This window comes from Sinohyriopsis cumingii, chromosome 7, assembly GCF_028554795.1.
Source record: "Sinohyriopsis cumingii isolate HCF-2022 chromosome 7, ASM2855479v2, whole genome shotgun sequence".
Classification (NCBI taxonomy): Eukaryota; Metazoa; Mollusca; class Bivalvia; order Unionida; family Unionidae; genus Sinohyriopsis; species Sinohyriopsis cumingii.
This window is the reverse complement of record NC_142967.1, coordinates 96,880,425-96,903,096: the sequence shown is the minus strand read 5'-3', so window position 1 is coordinate 96,903,096 and position 22,672 is coordinate 96,880,425. Positions and strand designations below refer to the sequence as shown.

General features: G+C 35.0%; 1 protein-coding gene across 4 annotated transcripts in view; it reads right to left on the bottom strand.

The window, feature by feature from the left end:
• Positions 1-641: 641 nt before the first annotated feature.
• Positions 642-22,672, bottom strand: part of LOC149795767 (uncharacterized) — a 32,450-nt gene continuing 10,419 nt past the window's right edge. For all 4 annotated transcript variants that reach the window (XM_089965690.1, XM_089965689.1, XM_089965691.1 and 1 more), the window contains 4 exons: positions 18,854-18,880; positions 13,297-13,491; positions 12,316-12,423; positions 642-5,553 (listed from right to left, as the gene is read on the bottom strand). In XM_089965690.1, the coding sequence (XP_089821816.1) occupies positions 5,484-5,553; positions 12,316-12,423; positions 13,297-13,491; positions 18,854-18,880 (400 nt within the window). In that variant the 3' untranslated portion in view covers positions 642-5,483. The remainder of the gene's footprint in view (positions 5,554-12,315; positions 12,424-13,296; positions 13,492-18,853; positions 18,881-22,672) is intronic.

Here is a 22,672-nt window from a genome sequence, read left to right as displayed (position 1 = left end):
GGTGTTCTCTCATGAGAGTTCATAACACTAAACAATAAATCTGTGCACTGAGAATCTGGTCTTTCAAGCAGTGGTTTTTGATGACAGGTTTTACAGCAATAAAAAGTGTTTTAATGAAAACCATCTGTCGATACTACCAATGTTCCAGAGAAGCAATGACAAGATTTTCAAGATGGCCACAATGGCAATCATTTTGGACATAGATTGGCACCACTTTTATTTCTGATCGACTAGATATTCTAAGAAGTCTTCAGTAATAAACCCATTTTGCTATGCTTATTCTTTCAATAGAAGTAATGATAAAAAGATAAAAGTAGAAGTAATGATAAAAAGATTATTCAGATGGCTGCCATGGCAGCCATGTTTGACATTAGATTGCCTGCCTTTTCATTTAGGACCAAATAGATATCAGACTGTATCTGTCTTTAAGTGAAAATTCCCAAGTATGACCAACCATTTTGAAAGAGTAATTATAACAACATCAGATGGTCACTGGCTATTAAGCCAGTTTTTAGGTCCAAAATTGAGGAAAATACGATTTTATGGGTGAAAAATATATATGAAAATTATAAGTTTTTCATTTAAAAATACTGGAAAATGAAAATATTTTTTCAGATATGTAAAGGAATGAGAAGTTAACATTTAGAGAATTTGAAGATTTATCAATAATGATAAATAATTGGAATTCAAATGTTGTTCAAAGCTTCTCATAAAACCATACTGCCAATAAATCACAAACAAAACTGTTGTATATTATCAGAATCTATGATCTCCACCTTGTCTCATCAATTCTATAGCTTCCTCTTATTGTTCATTATACAATGAATTCAAGGTCATTGCTATCAAATAGGTGACAAGATTTGTAAAATACAATAAACAAATTATCACATAATGCCCTTCATTTAACTATGAATGATACACAATAAATTTACTCTCATAATATTGACCAGCAATTTTTCCAAAGTAACAGAGTAAACTGAAAAATAAATGTTTCATTGTCAAAGAAAATCATATGCTCAAAATGAATTCTTGTTACTTTAATTCATGTGACTGTTAACAACAAAATGATGAAAAAGAATTAAAAAAAGACAGAAAAAACACATCAAAAGCATCACCATACCACAAAAAATAAATACTGCTATATTACTGTACACAAGAAATAATGAAATGTATGGAGATAAACAATAAGCAAGCACATTTGAACTTAAAATGGAGTTCATTAGATGTAACTGATTGAAATAAATTGGATCTTTTCATATTTGCTAATTTGAAAACTAAAATATATAGTACTTTGTTGGATTTTTGTTTTTTTTACAATAAGCACTATATAGGAATCTTTAAATTTATAGGAACTTTGAGAAACTTGATAGTCACTGGTTACCATGTCCATCAGGTCAAACTGTCACCATTTTCAAGCAGGAACAATTAAATGCCATAGATGTCTAATACAAAATTCCAACATTGATAGGACCATTAATTTCAAGATGGCTATCATGATGACCATTTTGAATACAGACTACAACCCTATTCATTTACAAAGCATTGGAAGTGTTTTATGGTCAAAAGCCCAAGTCAAAATGACCATCTCTCCAAAAGTAGTGAAAACAAGAGTTTTAAGATAGCTATTATGTTAGACCTCATAGCCATCTGGCTACGTCAACGTATAAAGCTACGTCAACGTATAAAGCTACGTCAACATATAAAACTACGTCAACATATAAAGCTACGTCAACATATAAAGCTACGTCAACATATAAAGCTAAGTCAACATATAAAGCTACGTCAACATATAAAGCTACGTCAACATATAAAGCTACGTCAACGTATAAAGCTACGTCAACGTATAAAGCTACGTCAACGTATAAAGCTACGTCAACATATAAAGCTAGATCAACATATAAAGCTACGTCAACATATAAAGCTACGTCAACATATAAAGCTACGTCAACATATAAAACTACGTCAACATATAAAACTACGTCAACATATAAAGCTACATCAACATATAAAGCTACGTCAACATATAAAGCTACGTCAACGTATAAAGCTACGTCAACGTATAAAGCTACGTCAACGTATAAAGCTACGTCAACGTATAAAGCTACGTCAACATATAAAGCTACGTCAACATATAAAGCTAGATCAACATATAAAGCTATATCAACATATAAAGCTACGTCAACATATAAAGCTATCTCAACATATAAAGCTACGTCAACATATAAAGCTACGTCAACATATAAAGCTACGTCAACATATAAAGCTACATCAACATATAAAGCTACGTCAACATATAAAGCTACGTCAACATATAAAGCTACGTCAACGTATAAAGCTACGTCAACGTATAAAGCTACGTCAACGTATAAAGCTACGTCAACGTATAAAGCTACGTCAACATATAAAGCTACGTCAACATATAAAGCTACGTCAACATATAAAGCTACATCAACATATAAAGCCTTTTAGAGAGAACTCCATGGTGGCCAAACTGGATGTCTGAGAGATACCATTTTCATTTTGGACCAATCAGATCTCAGGATGTAACTGCGTGCAAAACTTTTCTCCAAGTAATCTTGGGAGAGTAATGATGACAAACATTTGCCTACAGATGACAAATGACTGATGCAGGACTATCATATATTCTCTTCTGGTCTTCATGCAGTAAAACTAAAAAAAATGGGAGAAATTTGGCTATTTTATACAAACTGAACCATGTCATGTCAACTCAAACCATCTTAAAAATAATTTTAAATATTTGTGTGTGGGTGCACTCTACCACAGTTGGCAATTTTACTCAATATGGTCAATTTTTATTGTGAACTTAAACTCCAATGATATTTATTAATGGAATATCAGAACAGGAAGTACTAAAAAAAAACTGTTCACACATAGGGCAGAATATATTATTCATGGTCACCTAAATACACCAGTATCTGGTATTACACTATATTACAATATTAATATAATAAAATAATACTCATTAGATGCACACTAAAATATATGCAAAAAATTACATCTTGTCTTGTCATTCACACAGGTTGATCATATTTTTACATACTGCCTCAATATGGCAGCAATATTTTATACAGATTTATATCCAAAGCAATATGTTATATAGATTAATATCCAAATTACAGAACTGACCATACTTTTTGTCAATTATGAGATAGATCACACTCCTTATCAGTTATGGTATCAATCACACTTCCTGTCAATTATGGGATTGATGACACTCCTTTTCAATTATGGGAAAAAAATCAATCTCCCTGTTGTTTATGGGATAGATCATACTCCCTGTTAATTATGGGATAGATGACACTCCTTGTCAATTATGGGATAGATGACACTCCCTGACAATTATGGGATTGATGACACTCCTTGTCAGTTATGGGATGGATGACACTCCTTGTCAATTAATTGATTTTACTCCTTGTCAATTATGGGATAGATCACACTCCTTGTCAATGATGAGATTGATCATACTCCTTGTCAATTATCCATCGATTGCAAAGTGCATCAAATGCTAACTGTAGTAACTTCAGTAAAACTCATCAACGCAAGGCTACACAGGATAAAAATATGCCTCCCCCATTTAAGGTATAACAATTAGTTGAAAAGAAATCCTATGCGTAATACTTTAGTTAATGGTGTGAAAAATATAAAAGTATTAAGAACACAGATGGTTTAGAGGGTTCTGATAACATGATACATAAAACAGAATCAAAGGAATTAGCATATTTATGACATATTAATAATCATGTACCATTTTTAAGAGATTACAAGCCAAAACTGATATCCCCGTAAATACAAATTATCTGAAATGGTTTAAGTCTTTTCTCTTTTATGTTCAATATGGGAATCGATTAAAAAGTTCATAAAATATTTTGATAGAAAATATATATTACCATTTGTGGGCATGTTCTATTGAAATGATGTATTGTTTGAAGTATTACAAGGAAACAGTCAAACTATACGAAGAAACCTAGCAACTCAGATTCTATTCATCTTCTCTTAGGAACAGAATTTGAGTTATGTCCCATTAAGAACCCTGACTGGCTTTCTCAAGGCCAAAAGGCCAACAGAGATAAATATACAAAAGTTTATAATATCAGAAACACAAACTATTCTTAGTTGAGAAAGTCAGACACCATGCAATAGGCCTGAAGCAATCCCTCCAAGCCAAAATGACATCAAGCATTCCTTCATCCAGAAGATTCACTGGGAGAAAATATCTTGTTTTGGAAATGTTACTTTTACAAAACAGGGACAGAATATTAACACATGTTAGTCCTAGCTTAAAACTATCTATTATGATGCACAGTATATGGCAAATGTACTGTCAACAAAATAAAACTGTCAAGTTAAATATGGAAAGAAAGCACTTCATTTTAATTCTGCCTGTAAATTGGTATGCTAAACAAAGCTCTAATAACACTGTAGTAACTTTAGCTCCATCAGACGATTTAACAAAATATTGCAATAAAATTCTTTATTAGGATTTGATATTACTCTCTGGTATTTGATGAGGTAACACATCCTGAAAACAAATGATCTGTATAAATCCAAAGTAATCTGTTACAGAGAGAAACCACAATATTTCACACAAAAAGTGTTGATATTAAAAGTTATTAAATAAACACATGGCACATGAACATCTTGTATAATGGTAAAAGTCACTAATCATGTTGTAAAATATTGATATATTCATATTAAAGGCATGGTGACAACAAGGAGAAGCTGTATTATAGCTTCAAACAAAAAATTATTTAAAAAAGGGCTAAAAATTAAAATGTATACAAATATATGCTAAAATCAATGTGAAAGATCTAAACTATGTCAACTCTCTTTCAGTGGGTTTGGACCAGTCCTTTTTAGACCAGTCCATTTTAGACTCCTAACTATGGTCGTGAAACAGAGTTCCATCTCAGATGAAAAGAAACACATCCTGCCTTTGATATGTGATATAGAAAATCATGTACCTGCAGAAAATTCATGCAGGCTAAATCCTATTTACTATGGTTTCCTATGTTGGAGTTTTGAATCTTGATTTTGGTGATGAGGCAGTTTCATGACTATGGGGTTTTTAAAAGAAATTTTAGAAACTCTGTCCACAATAATCCTTAATACTCAAAATTTCCTTAAGAAAAGCATTAGATGAAGGTACAAGAGACTATTACGTATATTGATGAGTGATACAAAATAAAAAATTTACCACAATCCATATGTAAGGATACAGTTTACAAGAAATTATGGGTGGAAAGCATTAAAGATTCTTTTTAAAAAAATATGATTTAAGAACCATACAATATCCTGATAGTAAAGAACTGACTTATGTTCATACATAGGACTCAAGATCTATTTTATGCAACTGTATTGGCAATTTAAATGACTGAAATACACCTTCTAACATATCATTTAAAAATACAATTCAGACTAGTCCTATGCTAATTTAAAAGAGCAAGAAGCTCATGATGATAGGGCTATGAAACCAGTCTCTCTTGTGCAATGGCCACTGGAGGTATGTCCTGTTGAAGTTCTGAGTACTGTGCACTGTAAGAGAACAAAAAAATGAATGCAGTCGATCAGATACCAATACTGTTTATTGGTAATTACAGCAGACCCATCAGACTGTAGTCCAATAAACCTGCCCCAAAACCTGTTGTGATACAGATGGATGGTTTTTTAGCCTTATCTCACCCATTTGCAACTGGTGCAGACAAAACTATCAACAACACATCAGTATACATTTTAGACAATAATTGGCATTTCTTGCTGCTTGAGTTATGGTCAGTTGAATAGTCTTTTCAGATAAAATATTTCCAAGTACTTGACAAATTGTAAATGCACATGGAGTAACACAATCTTACATCTGTGGCCACATTGAATTTCATGGCTACATGCTGCTGTTCAATTTGATAAAGTAACCAATCAAATGAAACTTCCACTCATTCAATCATCTGAAAGTTTCAGTTGTTTTTGTCATGTAACTTAACTTGAATATGTCCACTGAATCCATGGATACTCAAGTGAAAGGACTGCAAACCAAATGTCTGTTGACATCCAATTACCTCAAGTACTGCTTATTTACTCAGCCCATGCTGACTGAACTGACACCTAGGTATTTCTGTTTAATTAGCATGTAGAATTTCATGTAGAAAATATAATGTAGAAATTCATGTACAAAATAGTACAAATTTATGTACAAGACATAGAAACTCCTGTAGAAATATGATGTAGACATTCATGAATATATAGGATTTAAAAATTAATTTTGATATACAGTATATACTTGTTTACAGATCAAGTCCAACTGCAAACTGCACAGACCCAGATCTGCCAACACATAATGTGCCAGCAGATCTGGGTCTATGTAGTTGTTGGGAGTAATCAGTAGAACATATATCCTTATCTACTGATCCACTATGTAAAAACAGATCAGGATCTATAAGTTGTTTGAAGATGGAATCGACTTGTAAGCAAATATATATGGCAACTTTTCCATTTTTTTTCTTCTTCTCAAATTAAGAAAATAAATCAGTAGTTACTCAGCACTGTTAGTCAAATACACATCAAAATATGCCAATGAGGAAGCAGTCTATAAATTATAAGTCACTTTATAGTTCTGAAATGTCATTTATGAAAGAAAATCTGTATTAATTAATTCAAAATTGACAAAATTGCTATAACTTTTTGTTTCCAATAATAAAATTATTTTTGTTATATTTGCAATTAGTGAATTGTATCAAATAAATAAAACTTAACAAGGATCCATGGATAAATCATCTAGCTTTAAAAATAATCAAAAGAATCACAATTTCAGTAAAATGTTAGAACATTGGTGTTTTTTTTTCAGTTTCCAATTATATCTTGGGAGGCTTTTTCAGTCAGTAGAGCACCAGACTCATAATCAAAGCGTTGCAGGTCATAACCTGGGCCAGCTGCCTCAGTGTGCTCTCTTCTGTGGCAGACATAATTGATGTCAGATTGGCACCCATTTTTCCAAAATGCAAAGTAGACACCATCTGAATTCTTTTGGTAAAACCCTATGTCATAATGATCATGCATTCAAGGTGAGGAATGACAACTCGATTTTGAAGACAGCCATTATGTCAGTCATTATGGATATATGATTGGCACTATTTTCATTTGGGACCAACTAAGTATCACAATAAGTCTAACCGTGAAACCTCATGTTGCTATAGCCATTCACTTGGAAGACAGATTGCCACCCTGACCATTATACTGAGGGTTAGTCATTGTAAGTCATGACCAGCTAGACACAATAAAACACCATAAGAATTCTTCTCAAGAAAACCCCATGTCAAAATGACTTTCCATTTAGGGAGTAGGAAAAAACAAGTTTTTTCAAGATGACCCCATTTTGGACTTCAGATCAGCACAATTTTAATTTAGGATCAACAAAATATGATAAGTCTCTAGTGAAACCCTATGCTGATATGACCACCATTCAAGAGAAGTAGTGATACAGTTCTTAAGCTGGCCACTGCAGCATCCATAATATAAAGACTTTAGATCAATACCATTTTCATTTAGGATTAACTTGACATCATAAAAAGTCTTCAGGTAAAAACACCCTATCAATATGACTTTCGATTCAGAAGGAGTAGTGATAAGATTTTCAAGATGGCTGCCATGGTGTCCATATTAATGCCATATTTTCACCATTTCTATTTAGGACCAACTAGACACCATAAGAAGTTTTTTTAATGAAAGCTTCATACTGATGCAACTATTTATTCAGGAGATGCAGCAAAAACAGTAACAAGATTTTCAAGATGGTTGCTGTTGTGGGGTCGTCCATTAATTATGTCAACAAAATGGGGGGGGAGGGGGTTTGAAGAAGTTTGACAATTGTTGACATGGGGGAGGGGGGAGTTCAAGATAAATTGACCTCAACAATGTTATTTTTTACAATAAATTTAATAAATCAAAAAACAGGAAATTATTCGGTGCGCTGGTATGGCACACACTCACTCGCCCGTCAACAGCCCACCAGTTTAATCCTAAACCGGTTAAGCTCTTGCCAAGGAAGTCATAGTCTTGCATCATCATATTTTGTTTTTATTCAATGTATATTGTAGACTGTAGACAGATTAACCACATATGGTATTAATCTTAAGAAATTAATGAATCAGCCACTATGCCCATTATAACAATTGAGGAACATTTGGCTTCCCCATGGGAAGATGATAGAAGCTAGAATATAAAGTCTCAATTTTTTCATGAATTCAAAGTGTTATAGTCAATTTGAAATCTGTTAAACAAGTAAAAAAAATGTATTAAAATTTATTTGTAGCCCTTTTAATGTCGATAATTCTATTTTTAGCACAAAAGCCAGCCGTATAAAATATTGTTAGTTTGTTGGGGGGGGGGGGTAAAAAATTTTTGACATAATTTTATGGGGGGGGGTCACTGAAAGTTTGACAGTTGTTGACAAGGGGGGGGGGGTAAAAAATTGCCTAAAAATTGTTGACATAATTAATGGACGTCCCCTGTGGACATACTGAATGTCAGACTAGCACAATTTTTATTTAGGACCAACTGGACATCATAAGAAGTTCTGAAGTGAAAACCTAATGTTGATACAACCATCCATTCAGAAGGAGTAGCAATAAAAGTAACAAGAGTTTCAAGTTGGTTGATTCGGTGACCATATTGGATATCAGATCCCCGCCATTACTATTTAGGACCTACTTGACATCATAAGAAGACCTATTGTAAAAACCTCTTGTTCATACGACCATCCATTGAGGAGCATCATGGACATGATTCTCAAAATGGCAAATGTGGCAGGCATATTGGGTTTCAGATCAGCATCACTTGAGACATCATAAGAAGTTGTTTGGTTAAAATCCCATATTAACATGAATTTCTGTTCTGGAGGATTTGCGATTACAAGATTTTCAAGATGGATGACATGGAAACCATATATTTATTTAGGAATAACATCATGAAAGTCTTTTAGTGAAACCCCATGTTGATCTGACCATCCCCATGTTGATCTGACCATCCCAATTTTTATCTGACCATCCCCATGTTGATCTGACCATCCCCATGTTGATATGACCATCCCCATGTTAATATGACCATCCCCATGTTGATCTGACCATCCCCATGTTGATCTGACCATCCCCATGTTGATCTGACCATCCCCATGTTAATATGACCATCCCCATGTTGATCTGACCATCCCCATGTTGATATGACCATCCCCATTTTTATCTGACCATCCCCATGTTGATCTGACCATCCCCATGTTGATATGACCTTCCCCATGTTGATATGACCATTCAGTCAGGAGAAGTAGCAATAACAAGACTTTTAAGACAGCTGCCCTGGTTGCCAAACTGGACACCGCATTGGTACAATTTTCATTTAGGACCAACTAGACCATGGGATGAATGTATATGTAAAGTTTCATGTCAGTCCTCCAGGTAGTTTAGAAGGAGTAGCAACAACAAACTTATACTAAAGGATGGACTGATGAAAGACCATCCCATAAGCTCACATATAACCAGTAGAGCTAAAAAACTAAAATTAATTATTTTGTTATGCTTGGTATAATCATCCCCTTCAACAGTAATTCAGATTCAATACACTTGCTTATGAGTCCAACTGCAAACTGCGCATAATGTGCTGGTAAATCTGGGTCTGTGCAGTTTGTTAGTAATACACCACTCCCTCGATAACTCGCGCACATCATGGTCCAGAAACATCGACCGCACTATAAGTGAGGCGCGAGTTATCGAGGGACCTATAAAATAAGCCCAAAACCAATAAAGTGATCGACGACATAAAGGAAAAATAAGGGGGGCGGGGTTTTAGGCAGATTATAGTGTTGAATACTCACTTTATAATCGTGCTGAGATTGACTGTGAATAAATATCTCTTCATAACGGTGTACTTTATTTATTATTTCCTCATAGGGCAACATTAATTTCAGGATAAATTACGGTATATTGAGGCGATCATCGAAAACATTATTCCACGTGGTTTCCATTTGCTTAACATGTGTACCACTTCACACATTGTGTACTACGTCACTAATTTTTATGTTGAATTGGATACATTCTAGTTTTATTGTTTGATCCAAATTTGACGTTTTTTTTATATACAAAAGATCGACTCTTTTCGGGAAACAGTGTCGATCGAACGATAGATAGATAGATTTGAATGCGACAGAAGTAAAATGGAAAACAAAAAAACAAGGGTTAATCAGTACTAACATATTTAATTGGTCTACAAATTTAAAACAACATAAATTAGAACAAGTTAATACTTGCTGTTTGTGCCACGCTTGACAAATATCAATTCACTTTTTGAAAAAATAAGTTAATTTTTTTTTTTTTGGTGTTACTCCTTGGTTTCTCTCCCGCCGAGCAAATCCCTCAGATTTCTCACCTGCATGAGCTTTATGTAGTCAACATTTTGGGTCTCCAGCCACCTTATGGAAATATCAAAATATCTGATTGCTTCCTGTGCAGAGGGGGGAGGTGGTGCAACATCTGCGTCTGCATCACTTTCAGCACTTGTGGTACTCCAGTTAGAATCGTCTTCTGTTGAAAATTTGTTCGTTATAGAATTAATTATTGTTTCATCTGACATGTATTCGGCTGTGGGGCAATCATTGTCAGCACAAATCCACTCCTCCATATCATCATGAGAAACGCCCATCTCAGGACCATGAGTCTGTATGAATTTCTCCCAAACAGCCTTGGCATTAATGACATCAGTTTCACTGAAACCTTCGAAGTCACTATCATCGTTGCTGTCTCTGTTACTGTTTTGCTTTACGTCAAAGGCAGCTCCAAGAGCTTAATCCAGCACCCCAGGTCTCTTGTAATAGATTTTTTAATGAAACAAACACTTCCCCAAGTTGTTGATCAAAACAAAGCCGGCATGTAATTAGGTTCTCACAGAAGTACTCACGGGTTTCGATGTGACGGTTGATTGACTCTTTTCATATTTTCAATGAACAGAATATGTTGTGATTATAATGTTTACACTGAAACGGAATTAAAAGATTATAACGTGACTTTCACACAGGAAGACATTTAACTGGTGTTTATTTCATTCTCTGTTGCCACCTGTTTGCATTTACCAGAAGTTTTCATTGATCGCTATTTAACCAGACTGTTTATTTACAGTATACTGACAACTATTTATCGTAAAAACTTACATAATATATGATGTCTTTAAACAGAGGTCTCGCTAGGATTTTAAAACTGGGTCTTTCTGTCTTGAATTCAATCACTAAATATCAGTACATTTTCTCACCCGGCCGCCTTTGACCTAGCCGCCTAGCTATTGCATCATGTCAACATGTATGTACATCAAATAGTTTTTCAATCACTGAATTCTGTCGTTGTAAATATCAGCACAGTTTACTGATCAACACATTTTCCCACAAAGCAGGTGGCTGAAACAGGACCGGCAAATCTTTGAATTTTCCCGTGCACCTATTACATGCGTACGGAGGACTCCCGCCTCAGTGATTTTCTGCGTCCCAGATCAAAAATTTGTGTCCAAATACGCGTAATTAAGCGTTTTCGCGATCTCTGAAATTAATTCTTATTTAGAACTTTCAAAATATGGATTATATTTTTATGGGCATTAATCACCATTTTTGATGATAAAACGAGCAATGTATCAAGGTTTAATTTATCAATTCTTATCGTAATTTTTCATGTTCAGCATATTTTAAAGATATTTTAGATGCATTTTCTCTGGAAAAAATCAGGAGCCAAGACGGACACCGCGTTATAAGCGGGATCGCGAGTTATCCGGGCGCGAGTTATCAAGGGAGCGGTGTAATCAGTAGAACAAACAACACAGACCCCAATCTGAAGGTACATATATGCTACAGCAGATCAGGATCTTTTTTTGTAGTTTGATTTGACTTATAAGTGAGTATATATGGAGGTATACATTACATTTTCCCATGTTTATTTACACAGTGGTACATCATATACAATAAGGCTTTTCTGGGAAATATCTTATTTCTAAAGAACCACTGTGATTCTGTGGATAGCATACTGGACTCGCAAACAAAAGGTATGGATTTGAAACCAACCATCGGATCAGATTTTATCTGCTGTGTTGTGTCCTTGGACAAGGCTTTTTACTCCAAATGCCATGGAACTTACTTGTATTCTTGTAATGTAAAACACCAAAGCAAACCATACCTGTCTGAGGTACATCAATCAGGTTATGTACTAATGAAAATGCAATTTACTGCAAAGCTACAAAAGTTATACCCATGACGATTAATATTTTTTTCAAGTAACCTACCCTGAGGGTACACTTATATCAGCAGCCACTTGAGGATAGCTAGGAGGAATCCTGTATTCTGGTGGTAGCGTCCCAGAGTCTCTGTTTTGACGACCTGAACGACGGTCCCTGAAAAATACCAACAGAAACTTACAGATCCTATTATGTCACTCTGTATGCTTAATATGCTCAACTTTAACTTATTTAATTTTTTTAAACTAACACTGCAAATGTTAAATGACCAGGATCATGACCAAAAGACTTAAAATCAAATATTTGACTTAGCATCAATAGACTCTTGACCTAGCCTCAATAGACTCTTGACTTAGCATCAATAGACTCTTGGCTTAGCATCAACAGACTCTTGACTTAGCATAAATAGACTCTTGACTTAGCATCAACAGACTCTTGACTTCGCATCAATAGACTCTTGGCTTAGCATCAATAGACTCTTGACTTAGCATCAATAGACTCTTGGCTTAGCATCAATAGACTCTTGGCTTAGCATCAATAGACTCTTGACTTAGCATCAATACACTCTTGGCTTAGCATCAATAGACTCTTGACTTAGCATCAATTACACTCTTGGCTTAGCATTAATAGACTCTTGGCTTAGCATCAATAGACTACTTGACAGAGCTAAGACAACACTGCTTACTCAATAACTGATAATATTTATGAAAAAATATCAATTTTTAATAGTACCACAATATTAATAAAAAAGTTGTATTTCTTGTGAACATTTCCCTACAATTCAATAAAAGACATGTATTTATGCAAGTCTGAACATTTATATGCTATAAAGTAGAAAATGGTCTAAATGTCTGATCTTGCCACACCAAAGACAGATAAAATAAATTTCTGACTAGCAACTAATCATTTGTATATAATTTGCAAAGTTAAGCTAAGATCAAACAGTGGTCCAAACTGAATAGGCAAAATTTACTGACAGCTGGCTGAAGATACAATGAAGCTCTGCTATTTCTGTTAAACAAGCCCTACCGTTGTAGAGTGCCAGGTGCAGAATTGGCTGTGTCCCTACCCCTTATACCCCTTCTGTATCTGTGTTCACGGTCCAGGGACAGGGAACCAGATCTATCAGGCTGCTGCATTAAAAGTGGTGTATCTCGCTTCTGGGACATACTGCGGAGTGTCAGTGAGGCACGTCGAATGGAGTTGTAACCTGACATCTGGGTTCTGAAAGTACAAATATGCAAAGAACATTAAAGTGACAAAACAATACTGCCTTCTCAATAATACTCATGAAACTATGAAGATCTACCATTGTGTGCCAACAGATCTAACACCATATACTCATCCATAGTCTCAAAATGCTTTTTAGTAAGAAACTCAGAATCATACACGACATCCTACACCTCTGACATGCAGCAACATCCCTCACCTCTGACACACTATAACATCACATGCCTTGGGCATGCAATAATATCACATACCTTGGCCATGCTATAATATCACATGCCCTGGCCATGCTATAACATCCCATACCTTGAACACACTATAACATCCCAAACTTTCAACACGCTATAACATCCCATACCTTGGACATGCTATAACATCCTGTGCCTTGGGCATGCTATATCATCTGATATATTGGACATTCTATAACAAGCCATACCTGGACATGCTATAACATCCTATATTTTAGACATGCTATAACATCCCATATTTTAGACATGCGATAACATCCCATAACCTGAACATGCTATAATATCCCATGCCTTGGACATGCCATAACATCCCATAACTTGGACCTGCTATAACATCCTGTACCCTGGACATGCTATAACATCTCATACCTTGGACATGCTATAATATCCCATACCTTGGACACACTATAACATCCCATACCTTGGACATGCCATAACATCCTTTACCTTAGATATGTTATAATGTCCCATACCTTGGTCATGCTATAACATCCCATACCTTGGACACACTATACCATCCCAAACTTTGGACATGCTATAACATCCTATACCTTAGACATTTTATAATGTCCCATACCTTGGACATGCTGTAACATCCCATACCTTGGACACATTATACCATCCCAAACCTTGGACACAATATAACATCTCATACCTTGGACATGCTACAAAATCCTATGCCTTGGACATGCTATAACATCCTGTGCCCTGGACATGCAATAACATCTCATACCTTGGACATGCTATAACATTCCATGCCTTGGACATGGTATAACATCCCACACTTAGACATACTATAGCATCTCATACCTTGGATATGCTATAACATCCCATGCCCTGGACATGCAATAATATCTCATACCTTGGACATACTATAACATCCCATACCTTGGACATGGTATAACATCCCACACTTGGACATGTTATAACATCTCATACCTTGGACATGCAATAACATCCCATGCCTTGGATATGCTTTAGCATCCCATACCATGGATATACTATAATATCTCATACCTTGAACATGCTATAATATCCTATGCCTTGGACATGCTAAAACATCCCATACCTTGGATATGCTAAAATATCGCATGCCCTGGGCATGCTATAACATCCCATAACTTGAACACACTATAACATCCCAAACCTTAGACACGCTATAACATCCTATGCCTTCGACATGCTATAACATCCCATGCCTTGGACATGCTATAACATCCCATGTCCTGGACATGCAATAACATCCCATGCCTTGGATACACATTAGCATCCCATACCATGGACATACTATAATATCCCATACCTTGATCATGCTATAATATCCCATGCCCTGGACATGCAATAACATCCCATGCCTTGGATACGCTTTAGCATCCCATGTCCTGGACATGCAATAACATCCCATGCCTTGGATACACATTAGCATCCCATACCATGGACATACTATAATATCCCATACCTTGATCATGCTATAATATCCCATGCCCTGGACATGCTATAACATCCCATAACTTGAACACACTATAACATCCCAAACCTTAGACACACTATAACATCCTATGCCTTCGACATGCTATAACATCCCATGCCTTGGACATGCCATAACATCCCAAACCTTAGACATGCTATAACATCCTATGCCTTGGACATGCTATAACATCCTATGCCTTAAACACACTATAACACCCCATGCCTTGGATATGCTATAACTTTAATTAGAATGAAGCTAGAATTACAGAACTTGCACATTTTTCAGCATCTGTGTCACACAGCTGGACTACAAACTATTTTCTGACAAAGGTATATGCTGACTATTAGAGATTTTAGGCCCCTGAATGTTTGAAATTGAGTAGCTTGCTGACAATGTTTTGAGAATGCAGGGCCCAGTTCTAAAACATTCTAATGAAATCATTAAGTACAATGAATAGCAGTGCTGCACCCTTAAGTGGCACCTTGCCCCCTCTTGGGTATACCCTGTCACCCAAAGCATGTCTTGCCTGCCCATCTCCTCCTTCCCTTGTCTTAAATCTTCAAGCTTGGATATGACAAAACTGTAAGCTAGAGTTTGAGCTCAAGTTTTCATTTCAGCCAATCAAACAAGTTTCCAATGTACAGTTTTTTGTGACTAACAAAATCTCCAGCTCAAATATATTATCAGACATTTTAAATTCTCTAAGGCAGAATATTACTACAGTGCCCCCAAAATGAACCTATCCATGCTTAAAATATCCTAACAGGCAACCAGCACCCTGCTATGCCCAGTAGTACTGGGAATACGCTGAACAGCACAGACCCTGATCTGCCAACCCACCGGGTCTAACATCTTCGCAGTTGAGTGAGCATTATATATATATATATATATATATATATATATATATATATATATATATATATATATATATATATATATACACACACACACACACACATACATACATACTGATCACTCTCTATCAAATACATATATACACAATGATCACTATATCTGCCATATCAGACTACATCACAAAAAAGAAAAATTATAGTTCACTGTCAAACCCCTGGCAAGGATGTGAATTTGTAGATGAGTCTAAAAATGCACAACTTCCTGTAGACCTTATGAAAATGGGAGAGAGCTTCCTTTACAGTGCAATGCATGTACATGTCTGTAACCTGCAGCCTGTTTCAATAGTAGCCATTAATGACTCTCACAGCTTCATGCTTAATACTCATGGAAAACTATCACCACTGGCCAGTTTATACATATAACTGTCTGTGAGGTGATTAAAGGCAAAGGTAAAAAATAAACAACCATTCCATAGATTACTTAAGGACTCACAATAGATAGTGTTATTTTGTGTTTGCATTTCTGTGGGACAGCCCAGCAGGCAAATCAGCATGGGTAAAGTACACAAAGCGAACAAACTGATTTGTTTGATGTTTGTTAAATTAGAGATGTGTCATTACACTTGCTGTCTTGAATGTTTAAGCCGTCATTATTACAAATTATTATTTAGTACATGATAACTGACAATGATTCTTGAAAGTCAGATTGGAGTACTCCATTCATAAAATGCAAAATTTATTTCGATAGGTGAAATTGTAAAGTTAGGAGAAGTGTAGCTGTGAGTGCGTAATGTCAAAATGCAATCTGTGATTCTGGGAAGTATGAGCCATTTGTGAAGCGACAAAAGTCCATAAAAGATCAAATTCAAAACATCTGGTCGATGGAGCCAGAGGAACATTCTATACTTTTCAATTACTGCAAACATAATAATGATTTTAGTCATTCTGGGCATTCATTGCCTGTCCACACAGTAACACCACAGTACAATATACAGCTGCAGAAAGATCACTGTCAATGCTGAGAAAAATTCCACAAGACATTCAGAGGTGTTTAAACAGCAGTACAACCCAGTCTATAATAAGTGCAAAGATTAACACTGGCATCAAACAATCCAATCAACTATGTTAAACTACACAACAGATTTTAAAAGCAGAAACTTTTATTTTTATTTAAAGACTGTGGTATGTAATTATTTAAGTGCACACAGTGTTTGTGTGTGTGTCTGTGTCTGTGTCTGTGATATATGACAACACCAAGTCTATCAGCTATATTATTATTTAAAAGTGTACTGAAAGCTTAAAATAAAACTGCTCTTTTATTTTTTTTTATTCAAACCTGAATTCCCTTTCATTTCTGTCAGGCTTAAATGAAACGATGAATGATTTTCAATTGTACAAAATCACTTATTTGGGTTATTTGCACTGACCTCCCTTGGGACCACAAAACAGATGATCTTTACAATTAAGTTTACATAGATGTTCTTTGCAATTCACTTTACACATTTCACTTTTCTAAGTCTGCCCACCCCCCACCCCCACATTGTCTGGAAGGTTGGCAGATATGTCACACTGGATATATGTAGCCAAATGTATTTGAAAATCTTTGATTTATGTCAGTCAGTTTGTAATGATCATCTGTGTAGATGTGAGTAGCTACATGAATTTGAAATTTCTGATTTATATCAGTCAGTTGTAATGATCAAATTCTGTTAAGATATGTGTAGCTACATGCATTTGAAATTTTTGATTTATGTCAGTCAGTTTGTAATTATCAAAATCTGTGAAGATATGTGTAGCTACATGAATTTGAAATCTTTGATTTATGTCTGTCAGTTTCCAAAGATCACATGTCTAAAGTGAACTGTAAAGATCATCTGTGTAAAGTGCACTGTAAAGATCATCTGTGTAAAGTGAATTGTAAAGATCATCTGTGTAAAGTGAATTGCAAAGATAATCTATGTAAAATGAATTGTAAAGATCTGTGTAAAGCAAATTGTAAAGATTATCCATATTAAGCGATTTGATAAATCACATGTGTAAAGTGATTTGATAAGATCATCTGTGTAATGTGAATTGCAAATAACATCTATGCGAAATGAATTGTAATGATCTGTGTAAAGTGAATTGCAAAGATCACATGTGTAAAGTGAATTGTAAAGATCTGTGTAAAGTGAATTGAAAGATCATCTGTGTAAAGTGAATTGTAAAGATCATCTGTGTAAAGCGAACTGTAAAGATTATCTGTGTAAAGTGATTTGTAAAGATCATCTGTGTAAACTGAATTGTAAAGATCACATGAGTAAAGTAAATCGTAAAGATCACATGTGTAATGTGAATTTCAAAAGATCACATGTGAAAAGAGATTTGTAAAGATCATCTGTGTGAAGTGAATTGTAAAGATCGCATGAGTAAAGTGAATTGAAAAGATCACATGTGTAATGTGAATTTCAAAAGATCACATGTGAAAAGAGATTTGTAAAGATCATCTGTGTGAAGTGAACTGTAACCAAGAAGACAGCTTCAGGCATATTTAGGTATTCATATGTTCATCAATTTGATTATGATAGTAACCATCTATACTCATAGTGTTGTATCATATTGCAAAAAAAAAAAAAACCTGCAGAGTGATAGGCAGGGCAGAGCAGGGCAGGGTAGTTGGGCAGGCAGGCAGGCAGACAGCCAAATAGATAGATAGATGGATAGATTGATATTTAGACAGACAGATATTCATTCATTTTCTGAAGCTTGAAACTGACTTCATCACTATAAATAATTAAAATCCTTACTCATCACTGGAGTTGTCTTTCTTCTTTCTGAAAAAAAAAAGTTGCAAATATGAATTAACAAATTTTGATCTCACCACTCAATCATTCATTAATTTAGTTAGACAAGTTTTAGTTTTCACACTGATGGTAAAGTAAAACAAATTAAAGATACTGCATTTAGTCATCATTGCAAATTTTTCATGTTTTATTGCATATTCCAACCTCACCCCCACCAATCCCATGTCTTATTCCCTCCCATCCACCCCAGATAGTGACCCAGGAGTCATAATGTATAAGCCATAACATACAAGATGCATCTTCATTACATATCTGTACATATAACATTGGTATGAAAATATTTTACAATGCTATTGTGATCAAAACTGTTGTACATCTGACCTCTGACCCCCATCTACGGATCCTGGGTAAGGAAATCATGATTAATAGCCCAGAGTACAAACAACATACACATTTGCAAAGACCATTTTTTAGTTTTCACACAGCTGGTAAAATAAAACAAAATTACAAATACTGCAGTTACTTTTCATTGCAAATTCCTCATGTTTTTATTGCATATTTCAAACCCACCCCCTCCATACTTCATATCCTCCTCTTTTAGATCTGTTGTAATATATTAGTCCACTTCATTTGTAAATTATTGTCTACTTCATCTGCTTGAAACCATAAAAGGAACAGCATAAAAATCTGGCATAAAATATTACTTAGCTTATATTTTGATGGTCTGTAGCGTGTATTTCAATGGAAATTCTTTCATTTAGTCTGACAGTCATAGTAACTAGCTTGTATCAACTTCCAGATGTGGCTCCAAGGTCTTGGTAATGCCATCCACATTTTTTGAATATGTTTATTTGTCTTTTGTTTAAGAAAAATGTGGGGAATGATTTTCCTGACATATTCAAGCACTTAGGCATGCACCAAGCAAAACCCCCAACACCCTTTTACTGGTAAAACATGATGTCAAGCAAATTCTCCAACATTGTTTAAACAGGCAAGACATAATGTCAAGCAAATCCTACAACACTGTTTTACTGGCAAGACATAATGTCAAGCAAATCCCACAACAATGTTTTACTGGCAAGACACAATGTCGAGCAAATCATCCAACACTGTTGTACTGGCAAGACATAATGTCAAGCAAATCCTCCAACATTGTTTTACTGGTGAGACATAATGTCAAGCAAATACCCCAACATTGTTTTACTGGCAAGACACAATGTCAAGCAAATCCTCCAACACTGTTTTACTGGCAAGATATAATGTCAAGCAAATCTTCCAACACTTGTACTGGCAAGACATAATGTCAAGCAAATCATCCAACACTGCTGTACTGGCAAGACATAATGTCAAGCAAATCATCCAACACTGTTGTACTGGTAAGACATAATGTCAAGCAAATCCCACAACAATGTTTTACTGGCAAGACATAATGTCAAGCAAATCATCCAACACTGCTGTACTGGCAAGACGTAATGTCAAGCAAATCCTCCAACACTGTTTCACTGGCAAGACATAATGTCAAGCAAATCCTCCAACACTTGTACTGGCAAGACATAATGTCAATTGAATCCTCCAACACTGTTTCACTGGCAAGACACAATGTTGAGCAAATCATCCAACACTGTTGTACTGGTAAGACATAATGTCAAGCAAATCCTACAACACTGTTTTACTGGCAAGACATAATGTCAAGCAAATCCTCCAACACTGCTGTACTGGCAAGACATAATGTCAAGCCAATCATCCAACACTGTTTTACTGGCAAGACATAATGTCAAGCAATTCCTCCAACACTGTTGTACTGGCGAGACATAATGTCAAGGAAATCTTCCATCACTGTTTTACTGGCAAGACATAATGTCAAGCAAAGCCCCCAATACTCTTTCACTGGTAAGACACTGTTTAACTGGCAAGATGTAACATCAAACAAATCACCAACAATGTTTTTCTGGTAAGACAAAGAGGCAGATCCAGAAATATTGTTCAGTATTGTTTATGAGGCATAAAGAAACAGGCTGGGGATCTGTAGGATGAAACCTGTTGGACAAAGCCCCCAGAAGTTCAGGCATTTTAAGTATTTCCAGAACATAATTTTAAACATCTAACTGAAAAATAACTTGTTCTCAGCTTTTATGGTTATTTCTTGCTCATTTGGAGGGGATGGGTTCAAAGAACTGCCCCTGGGACAGATATACAATTTTGAAATCTGATAGGTAATCAGCAAAATTGTCTTCACATTTTTATCCATTTTTTTGAGCTGGGAATTAAGTGTGGTAGGTGAGGGTCCAAAAAGGCCATATATATTTCCACCATTCTGAAATCTTGCCAGTGATTGTGAGAAACCTTGATAGGTAAAATAGTATACCAACTCTTGTATGATACACAAACAAATGCACCCAGTACATTCCCTGACATGTTCACATAATGGTTCACACAATACTCCCGACCATTGGCAATTCCTAAATATGCAAAATAAAACTCTTCATTATTGTACTACAGTGTTAAATAAAATTTATGGATCATGTCTAAATGATTAAATTGATCAATTATCTATTTACATTTATTAATGATGTGTGCACAGTAGTTTCTATTATAAGAATTTACTCATTTAAAAGTAAAATTTGAGATATTGAGGTAGAGTTTCATCACCGTGTCAAGTTATTTTGAATCATCCTAATCACCTCAGTCTGTAAAATTTTAATGTTAAAAGAAATAATAATGATTTAAAAAGAGAGCATAATGAATGTCATTAGTCTGACACCCAGTGGGGGGGGGGGATTTATAACTGACTCAATGAAATTAGGTTTGCCTTACTGAGAAGTGTTATTTCACATACCTGATAGAATAATCAGAGACTTTTGCATAATTATTCATAAAACTCAATCTCTATTTCAGAGACTGCACAAAAGTGAAAGAAAGAGATCCATTATATTGTACTTGCCTGAATAAATTAATTAAAACAGTTCTGAGCAATATTTGTTGTGTTCACTGAATATTTTGGTATTCATTTATGATGAGTAGTTTACTTTAATAATAACTTTGAAATGCCATAATGTTTATGAATTTACTTAAAAAAAATAATTCAGGTAATTTTTCAGCATAATTTATTTGCCATAATAGGTACCGGTAATTTTTAGTTACTATATGTAGTCATTTATGAGTTGAGACCAACTGCAAACGACAAAGACCCAGATATGATGCCACATTATGCACCTACAGATCTTAGGCCCAATCAGTAGAATAAACAACACAGAACCTGATCTGTCAGCACATTATCTGATGGCAGATTAGGGTCTATGTTGACTGCTGTTGTGCTCTATTTTTGGGCGAGTACAACTCAGCTGTTAGATAGCCTTCTACTACTGAACCAGTCAAAAGTGACAGTATTTCATTTTTCAATTTATCCAAATGAATGGAATGCAAATAATTATCAATAAAAATAATTTACTAATATTTTAAGATGAATTGTGCAATGCACTTGTCTCCGTAGAATATATGGTATTTATGGTGCCAAAAAGACACTGGTTCAAACTTAACTCTCCTGTACATGTTTAAGTGTTTTCCTGCCTTTGCATGTTATACGTGAATTTTTATTTTTGTTTTACTAGTACATGCTAAAACTGTTTTCTTCTTTATATAACAAAGGTTTAGGTTTATTACAAATATTGATTATTACCAAGGTACTGATTATAATATGTAATCAATCTTTATTAGAAAGAAAGATGATGATGATGATAATGATGATTGAAAACTGATGGCAAGATTCACCACTGAGGGTCAAAAAGGAGAGTCCATTTGTAGATCTAGGTACAAATGTTTATG